Source organism: Tiliqua scincoides, unplaced genomic scaffold (assembly GCF_035046505.1).
Source record: "Tiliqua scincoides isolate rTilSci1 unplaced genomic scaffold, rTilSci1.hap2 HAP2_SCAFFOLD_90, whole genome shotgun sequence".
Classification (NCBI taxonomy): Eukaryota; Metazoa; Chordata; class Lepidosauria; order Squamata; family Scincidae; genus Tiliqua; species Tiliqua scincoides.
The window spans coordinates 2,194-12,301 of record NW_027101670.1 but is presented as its reverse complement, the minus strand read 5'-3'; the positions used below and the strand labels follow the sequence as shown (position 1 = coordinate 12,301).

At 45.7% G+C, this 10,108-nt stretch overlaps 1 protein-coding gene across 1 annotated transcript; it reads right to left on the bottom strand.

Annotated features, from left to right (window-relative positions):
• Positions 1-3,392: 3,392 nt before the first annotated feature.
• On the bottom strand, positions 3,393-4,310 carry LOC136636101 (olfactory receptor 14C36-like). Its single transcript, XM_066611114.1, has one exon. The coding sequence runs from the start codon at positions 4,308-4,310 to the stop codon at positions 3,393-3,395; it is 918 nt and encodes a 305-aa protein (XP_066467211.1).
• Positions 4,311-10,108: the final 5,798 nt, after the last annotated feature.

Sequence of the window (10,108 nt, the reverse complement as noted above, 5' to 3'; positions counted from 1 at the left end):
TGCCCCCCCCCAACTTCCATCTGTTGGTTCTGTGTGCAAGGGGTTTTGCACTGGTCTTGCTGTGATGTCTATATAGAGATCTTCCCTCCCACACACCTTTCCCCTGTTTTTGCACTGGTCTGTATAGAGATCTGCCCCCCCCCCACTTGTATTGGAATTGAGGAAGATCTGGTGAGGAGGTGGTGGTGAGATGTGGTGTCAGCAGTGGCCCCTTTAAGGGTAAGGCCTGGGCATCCAGCAGAGTGTGCTGCACAGCTGCAGCCACTTGAAGGCAATAGGGCCCTCAGGGATATAAGAGCACCTGAGGCAGGAAGGGCTTCACTTATTTATGTGAGTCAGCCTTTTCCTACATGAAGATCATTAAGTCCAAGTACCATTCCACCATGACTGATGAACATTTGGAAGTGTGCTTGAGGCTGGCTGTCAGCAGCTACTGTCCAGACTATGCATCCTTGGCTGATTCACTTCAGTGCAAGTTATCAAAGTAAACTCAAGTAATTACAAAAAATGTTTATAGTTAATTATGTTGTGTTGTGCAATATTGGCACATGCAAGGTACACCAACATACATTGTACACATAAATGTTATATGTTATGATGGTGCGAACATTGTAAAAAAACTCTGGTAGATCTCCGGGCCTTGCTGGATTTCAAAGTAGCTCTCGAGCCAAAAAAAGTGTGAGCACCCCTGGATTAAAGTCTGAGGAGAAATCTGAGGACCAAAGAAAGGCGGTATATAAATACCTGTAAAAATATAAATAAATATAAGCAGAAAAGGAAGATAAAAAAAGAAGTTCGTAACTTACTTAAAGTATTCCAGGGGGAAACTGGTAAAGCTTCAGCGATAGAGAAATAGCGTATACGTACAATGGATGAACCCCAATCTATTTTTCAATGTTTACGTATTATATTTTCTCTATATACAGGGGTATCTTTATGCTCAATGTGTGTGCCACCGATGCAGTTGCCTCAGCTCATATTTTACTGTTGGGTCTTTATCTGTTGTTGTGGATATTGATCTCTCCTTCTTTGTTCCCCATTATGTTAGAAGATACAGAGTAAGGGTGAATTTGCATGTTATGTGTAGGCTGCAACTTGTTGGGGTAGCCCACATGGCGGACGAGAGTAGCATAAAGTGAGACTGGCATATTTATTTATTTAAATATGAATGAGCTTTCCATGCTAAACTTGTGCCAAAGGCGAGAAACTAATTAACTTCAGAAGAGTTTTAAAAATAAAAAATTTATCAATCAAGCAACACAAATAAAACAGTGATAAGATCACAATAAAAACCATACAGTCTTAAGGTCAAACACTCATCAACTCAACCCTTCCTCCTTCTGTGGCTTCCACAGAAAATCAACCTTTTTCAATTTCCTTTTATCCTAGCTGGAAAAATGTTTTGAGTATAGTGATCCCTCCTGATCCATGCCTTTGGCATGAGTAGATTTCAGTCTCAGCAGGTGCTGCTGACCCCACAGTGGGAGGGCCTCACACAGCAGCAAACCTCCCATTAGAAGAATGGGGCAAATGCCCAGGTGCAAAACTTGTGCGTCTCCAGGATCACGCCGGAAGCCTTAATGAGGCTCCTGACGTGGTTGGAAACTGCACACACATCATGGTACAACCGTGATGCATTTTTATTTATTTCTATTGTTTCAAAATTGCTTAGTTGTGAGTAACAGCCATACAGGTTTAGGTGGATATAGCTGTAATAATTTACAATGGCTGTGAATAGCGATTACCCGCTCTACCAGTCATTGTCTCTGTTATAGAAAGATGGGTGCAATCCTACCCTGTGCTGGAACAGGCAAGCCAAGAGGCTCAGCCAGGGGTAAGGGGAAACATTTCCCCTTACCCCCTGGAAAGGCACCCTGGCCCCTATGGGTCTCCTTGGACTTGCACCATCTTTGGAGGTGGTGCAAGCCCAAGGAGAGCGGAGCAGCTTCAAGCTGCTCCAAACTCCCTGGGAATGGGGGCTGGGATCCAGCATAACTTCTGGCTCCAAGCCCTGCCTCCTGCTCCCCATCCACCCGTCCCCAGGGATGCCCATCGCCTGTCCTCCACCCCACCCCAGCCGGGCTGACACAAGGCTCGCTGAGTAAGCCACCATGAAGGCTGGATTCAACCTCCGTGTGCCAGCGCACCTCTGTGCACTGGTGCGGCTTGCTCATGAGGAGGCGCAAACATGCTTTATGGCACATTTGCAACCCTCCAGGGCCGGCGCAAGGGTGCCTCTGGTTTGTGCCCTGTGATGTACAACACCAGCCCTCAGCACGTGCCATGAATCGAATGTGGCCCCCAGGTTGAAATGAGTTTGACACCCCTGACTGTTAGGGTTTTTAGGGTGCAATCCCAAAATTGTGTTGGGTCAGTGCAAGTCCCTTGCGCCAGCCCAGTGGTGTTGCAAAAGTGCTGCAAAGCATTTTCGTGCCACTGCTTGAGGAGGGAAATTGGTGCATGAACATGCGTTGGCCTCCCGAGACTGACATGCGGGCCAAAGCACCAGCAAACCAATAAGGCTGCACTGGCCAAGTCAGGATGATGCAGAGGTCGGGGGGGGGATGGAAGGGAGAGGGGCAGGAAGGAGGCATTTTGGGGTGGGGGAGGGCGGGCTAGCCTGTGGGCGGGTTGTGGGTGAGAGGGAGATGGGGCCAGGATCTGGCACTTGTGCTGGATTCTATCCCTGGACCCTGGTAGTCCGGAGCAGCTCCAGGCTGCTTGGATCTGTGCATCCTCTTTAGGTGGCACAGATCTGAGTAGCCCCATTGGGGCTGCTGTGGTGTTACTCAGGGTAAGGGAAAGGAATTCCCCTTGCCTCAGACTGAGCTGCAGCTGGCCCCAACCCTGCTCTGGATGCGGGGCAGGCCTGCTGGCCTGCTCGCTCCAGGGCAGGTTAGAACTGGGCTGCCCAACTGTTTTATTAAGGGCGCAATCCTTACCCCTTATGTCAGTGTTTTCCAGCCCTGGCATAGCGGTGCCAATGGGACATGTGCTGCATCCTGCAGTTGGGTGTCATTCACGGAGGCCTCCTCAAAATAAGGGAATGTTTGTTCTCTTACCTCTGAGCTGCACTGACATAAGGGGTTAGGATTGCGCCCTAAATCTGTATCTTTGCCATTACATGTTCATTTAAGAGATATCTTGTGACTGTGAAGATGTCCCCTTGCCTGTCTTTGAATGGATTCTCTCTGACGATGGTCTTCACACTTAGCCCCAAAGATCCCTTGTTTCCCTGGCTATTCCTTAAAAGAAAGTCATGGCTGGGGCGGACTTAACTATCCCAAGCCTTCTGAAGCCAACTCTGCACTCTTTTAGTTACTAATTTGAGCACCAATGCATACATAAAAAGCACATCCAGTAACACAATACACCAATATGTTCTCAAAAAGTTACTTGAAGCCCAAAAGCTTGCAGATAGCAACCTTAATGTCCTTATTCCTCATGCTGTAGATCACTGGATTCATCATGGGTGGAACCACAGAATACATGACAGCAAATACTATATTGGTGTGAGATGAAGTGTGTGGGATGGGTCTCGGATAGACCAGTGCTCCCATGAATAGAAACATGGAGAAAACTATGAGGTGGGGAAGGCACGTTGAGAAAGCCTTTTGCCTTCCCTGCGATGTGGGCATTTGCAGCACGGCACTGAAGATCTTTACATATGTTATGACAATAAAGAGGAAACAGCCAAAAGCAATGGCCACGCCCACACCAAGGAGCACATCTTCAAGTAAGTATAAATCAGAGCAGGAGATCTTTACTAGCTGTGGGACCTCACAGAAAAACTGGTCAACCACATTGGAGCAGAACTTCATGGCAAAGGTGGTAGCAGTGTGCAACATCGCATAGAGGATACCAGTAAGCCATGCACTGGCTGCCATTTGAATGCAGGCTTCTTTGTTCATCACCATCTCATACCGCAGCGGATTGCAGATGGCAACATGGCGGTCGTGTGCCATGACGATGAGGAGCGTGAAATCTGAAGTCACAAAGACGAGAAATAAATACGCTTGAGTAACGCACCCCGAGTAAGAAATTATCCTGGTATTCATGAGGGAATTTGACATTGATTTAGGTATGGTGACAGAGACAGACCCCAGGTCTGTCACCGCTAAGTTCATCAGGAAGAAGTACATGGGAGTGTGAAGGTGTTGATTGAGAGCAATTGCGGAGATGATAAGAAGGTTCCCTGCAACCGCAGCCAAGTACAGAACCAAGAAGACCACAAAGTGTGCCATCTGTAGTTCTCGGGCATCAGAGAATTCCAGGAGTAAAAATTCTGCCACAGAAGTTTGGTTGGACATTTTTTTCTCTGAGTTTTAAAGTTCAATGTGTTCTATGGGAGAAATAAGAAAATAAAATAAAATAAAAAGGATGTTGAAATGACTGGTCCAAAAAACAATTTCCCCTGGAGCACAAAGATTTCTGCACACTTAATCAAGGGATGTCAAGGAAGCTGACAAGACTTGGTGATGCTGAAGCCTGCTTGCGTTGAGGGGGGCCAAACAGAGTAGCTTTCTATTTGATTCTATTGGAATCTTTTTTCCAAGCACATTTTACTGGAATTCAAAAAATTTGAGGGTTGCATGAAGGTGAAACAGGGATGAAGAGATTATCTTCATGGTTTTTCTGATAGTCTACCTGAGGTTCCATTCCATTTGAACCCTGTCAGGTACAAAGAAATTTGACATAGACCAATCAAGATCAACAATGTCTATGCGGAATGATGTAGGTTCTCTAAGGTTTCAGACAGGGGACTTTTTGTTTGCGCACCATCCAATGAACACTCGAGACAACAGATATGGGAGAAAGGGCCACTTTATTAGCAGTTACAACAGAAGGGGAGGCTGAGACCTGCAGTTGCAGAGGCAGCAAAGCCCCCCTGTGGTGCAGAGGCGGGACCGCTGGGCAGTACCAGAAACACATCTGCCCCCAGGCTGGCATGCACCTGACTCCAAGCCACGCCCCATTCCTAGGCGGTGCAGCTCATCCAGGTCTGTCCCTTAAGGGGAAGGCAGCCGGACTGCGGGCTGTGCCGCCTCGAGCCATTGAGCCTCTGAGGTGGACCCCACGGTCCCGGCCAGAGCCCCATCTATGTCCTCATGCCACTGAGCCCCTGAGGACTGCAGTTGGGTTCTGCCCTGCCTGAAGGTGCACGCCAAAGTCCTTTTCATGCCTCCTAACCAACACCACCTGCCCTCTTAAAATGACCGATGAAAGTTGGAAGGGGAGAAAACCTCTTGCCCCTGACAGTCTGGGGTAGGCGAAAAAATTCCCTGCCATCTGCCAATTTTGGCAGGCAGCAAAAAATTCCTACCCGGCCCCGAATGGCGGCCAGTAAAACTCAGACTGCAAGAAGGGCGGGTAGGTGGGTGTCCACACAGCGCCCACGTGCGAAGGAGGAAGAGGGCTGGGTGCTGTGCCCTTAAAACACCTCTGCTTCCGCCCAGATCCAGCCCTCCTCCAATCCCCCATGGGGGAGGACACTCTTGTGTTCCAGACCAGGCTAAACAAACCCCAATCACCCTGCTGTAATTGGGCAATTGGCATTCCAGCAGAATCTGGAAAGGCAGGAATGGAACCTGAGACCTTCTGAGTGAAAAACCATATATTCATCCACAAAGTTATATGCTGAGGTGGATTTTTTAGGTGATAACAAAATAAAAACATATAACATCGCTTTCTGCACTTCTTTTTTGGAAAAAAAAAAAGAAAAGGAAAAAAATGAAAATTTGCAAAATAATAAAGCCATTCTCTAATACCACTACATATTCTCTAACACCTCTACATACATGTGGCTGCATCTACTGACACTATACCCCTTACATCACCTACCTAGTACGCTTTTAAAGTAATTATAATTTATAACTAGATTATAACTAGATTATAATTTATAATTATAATTTATAAAAATGCGCCCTTGGAATAAAAAGAGATAGAACCACTTTTTGCACTACTAACTTTGGAAAACACCAAAATCTGTGAAAAAAATAAAATCATTTTCACCCACCTCTAGTTATATATGCATAGACAGAGTATAATTACGTATTGTATTTCATAGTTATCTATAAATTACAGATTATTATCATTCATAATGTTTCCTGCTCTCTGCCACACTTTGCAATTTTATGCCGATCAAGCAGTGCAAGCAGTTGATTGGGGTTTGTTTGGCCGAACCTGGAACACGAGAGTCCCTCCCCTGTGAGGGGATTGGAGGAGGGCTGGGGCAGGGCTGACAGAGGGCTCTTAGGGAACCCGCACCCAGCCCTCTTCCTCCTATGCACATGGGCACAGTACTGACACCCACCCGCCCACCCTAAAAGTATTCTGAGTTCTACTGGTCGCCATTTGAGGCCGGGTAGGAATTTTTTGCTGCCTGCCAGGATTGGCCGATGGAGGGTAGTTTTTTCGCCTACCCCTGACTCTCAGGGGTCGGGGGATTTTCCTCTACTGACTAACATTGGTCACTTTATGAGAGCAGGTGGTGCAGGTTAGAAGGCGTGAGATGGACTGTGGCGCAGTGGCATAGCTAGCGGGGGACAGGGGCAGTCAGCCCCGGGTACCGTCCTTGGGGGGGTGTAACACCACAAATGCCCCAACATCGCTAACATCGTGAAGGTTAAGATTAACCCCATCATGCCATATAATGTTGGATGTGGAATTTCCAGCGGAAAGCATTGCAAAAAATCGGATTGTAATATCTCCCTTCCATCAAAAGTTATGGCCAAAAAACCTGAAACCAAAAAATACATTGAATCCTATGGAAAATTAAACTGAGCCATATCACACGTTTACTTGCGCGTAGACAAATGTGCCGTAGTTAGTTGGAAAGGGCAGGCTGAGAGGAATCCAATGAGACTAGAATGTTTTCTATCCAATGAAAGCAGCCCCCAAAAAACATCCAACAAGGAAGTTCCTCCCTCCAAGCAGGCGAATGTATTGAGCCCTATGGAAAGCAAAAGGAACCCACAGGTTCACGTTTACTCGTGAGTAAGCAAATCTGCCTTGGCTCCTGTTCAAGTCAGGCAAAGGGGAATACAAGGCTAGCTGCATAGTCCCCATCTAACGAAAGTGGATCTCAACAAATGTTCCAGAAGGCAGCCCCCCCCCCCAAGAATAAACCAGAGGCTTGAAGCTTGAGTTGGTAAGGTGGGCACTGGGGAGGGCTGAAATCACACTGCTTTATTTGTGTGTGTGTGTGGGGGGGTGTTATTGCAGGCAGGCTACAGAGAAAATTCACTTGGTGAAACAGGGCTGGCTTCCCCTTATTTATCTGTTTTTCTTTAATTTAATTATTTATAATTATTTTATTTTACTTGATGATGTAGTCATCACATGTCATCACATCACAGCTATGACATCACTTCAGGTGGTTCCTGGACACATTGTAATTCTAAAAAGTGGGTTCCAGTGTTAAAGTTTGAGAACCACTGCCTTAACTCAAAACAGGCCAATGAGACATCCGGGGGGGGGGGGTGACACCCTAGTGACCAAAATTCTAGAAATTGTGGCTTTTAGGAATAATACCATCATGTTATATACCATTTGATGCAGAATTTCATCCATTGCTTGTGGGGAAATATTGACTGCATTTATTTTTCTGGCCATTTTTATTATTCATGCCATGTCATGACTATTACTATCTCTGTCTCACCTACTTCACAGGGTTCTGGTGAGGACAAAATAAGGGGAGGAACCATGCACACCACCCTGAGCTGCTTAGAGGAAGGGTAGTATAAAAAGTGAATTAATTAATGAAACAATATATTTACTTAAGTAATTAATTAAACAATATAGTTAATGAAACAATATAATTAATTAATGAAACAATTTAATTAATTAATTAATTAATTTATGAAACAATATAATTAATTAATATCGGCTGACAAAAATTTATTGGCCCTGGGTGTGAAATGACCTAGCTACGCCTCTGCTGTGGCAGACCCCTCCTTATGGCAGTTGGTGCGGGGTAGAAGGCGTGAACTGGACTTTGGGGTGCACCTTCAGGCAGCATAGGCAGGGCAGAACCCACTTGCAGTCCTCAGGGGCTCTATGGCACAAGGACATAGACAGGACCCTGGGCCACAACTGCAGAGTCTGCCTCAGAAGCTCAGTGGCTCGAGGTGGCATGGCCCACGGTCTGGCTGCCTTCCCCTTACAGGATAGACCTGGATGAGCTGTGCCGCCCGAGAAAGGGGCGTGGCTTGGAGTCGGGTGCACAACCAGCCTGGGGGACAGATGTGATTCTGCTGCCTTCCAGTGGTCCAGCCTCCGCACCACAGGGGCTTTGCTGCCACAGCAACTGCAGGTCTCAGCCACTCCCTTCTGTATTATAACTGCTAATAAAGTGACCCTTTCTCCCATGTCTATTGTCTTGAGTGTTCATTGCGGGTGCACAAACAATGGAAAGTTTGTTTTATATAAGTGGAATACCTTTTTTTCTTTTTATAAAAATGTATTTTGCTAGGAGCTGGGGTGAAACAGGGTATGGCATGAACCTGCTTGAAGTTGGAGGCTTCAGATTGAATCCTACAAGACTTGTAATTCCACGCAAACCTCTTTATAACAGATTGAATCATAAGAACATAAGAAGAGTCCCGGTGGATCAGGCCAAGTACCCATCTAATCCAGCTTCCTGTAGCTCACAGCGGCCCACCAAATGCCCGAGGGAGCACACAAGACAACAGACACAACCTGCATCCTGGTGCCCTCCCCTGCTTCTGGCAATCAGAGGCAGCTTGCCTCTAAGACCAAGAGCTTACACATACGTACTTACTATGACTTGTAACCCATAATGAATTTTTCCTCCAGAAATTTGTCCAATCCCCTGTTAAAGGCATCCAGGCAAGATGCCATCACTACTTCCTGTGGCAAAGTGTTCCAGCAACTAATTACATGCTGAGTAAAGAAATATTTTCTTCTCTCTGTCCTAACTCTCCCAACACTCAACTTTCGTGGCTGTCTCCTGGTTCTGGTGTTATGTGAGAGGGAAAAGAGTGTCTCTCTATCCACTCTGTCCATCCCCTGCATGATTCAAGTTCAGTGGGCTCTTTTAAGACTCCGCTTGTCATGCTGAGGAAGGAAAAAAATGTGGATAAAAAAAATAGAAGTACTTTAATTTTTGCCCTTTCCAAGCCAGAAGAACTTGACCCCTATAACATCTATTGCTTCTCCTTGTCAATATTATTTTTTAAGCAGACCATTTATACCCTCAGGGAAAAATCAAAACAAAAGAAATAAATCCCCAAATTTCTGATGTCAATTTGCCATTCTGCCTTGTGCAAACAAACAATTTCCACTTGCTAAATCTGTAATCAATCCCTATATTTCCAGTTTACTTTGATTAGTGCAGGATTTCATACTAATGAACCCTTGTGATGTGAGAAGAAGTTCCCCTTTCTGCTGATCCACCCTTCCTGCTGCAGCCCCTCATCTCTATATGTTGTATAGAGATTCTGCATACCACATGGGTCTTTTAGTATGCTCTGTTCAGTACTTGGAAGTAGATTGGGGGGCACAGGGGGCTGCAGAGGGAAGGGGACATGGCTGAAATCAGGATTCAGTGTCACCATCTACATTGATTCTCAACCATTATAGCATGTATATTTGGTTCTAAACTTATCAGTCAGCTGAAAACAATGCAGATGCCAGATATGAAGAGTGACAAGCTCAGCCCTAAGAATCTTCCTAACATGACACTCCTAATACACGTAAGATTACTTGTGTCTGAACAGTTATTTGCCTGAATAAATTGGATGCAGTGAGAGAAAGCCTGAGTGAGAGAATGAATGAATGAATGAATGAATGAATGACTTACCCCTTTGCTTCAGAGATATCTCCAAATCCACTCCAGATATCGTGGTAACCATTCTTAAAACAGCAACAACACCTTGACTCGACTTCTAGAATTTCAGACAATCCGTAACATATTGGAAATAAAAAATCACTTTGTGTATATTTATCTATCCGCTTCATGGTATTTCCACCCTTATGTGTTTCTTAACTAGGCAGTGTCCCCATCTCCATTGGCAGTGACACATGGTCCATGCTGAGACAAGATGTACTGAAATCTCTGATGCGTTCTTGGAGATTTTCTCCAAGG

Excerpts from the sequence above, each read along its gene's own strand:
- LOC136636101 (XM_066611114.1), bottom strand. The coding sequence starts at position 4,310 with ATGTCCAACCAAACTTCTGTGGCAGAATTTTTACTCCTGGAATTCTCT.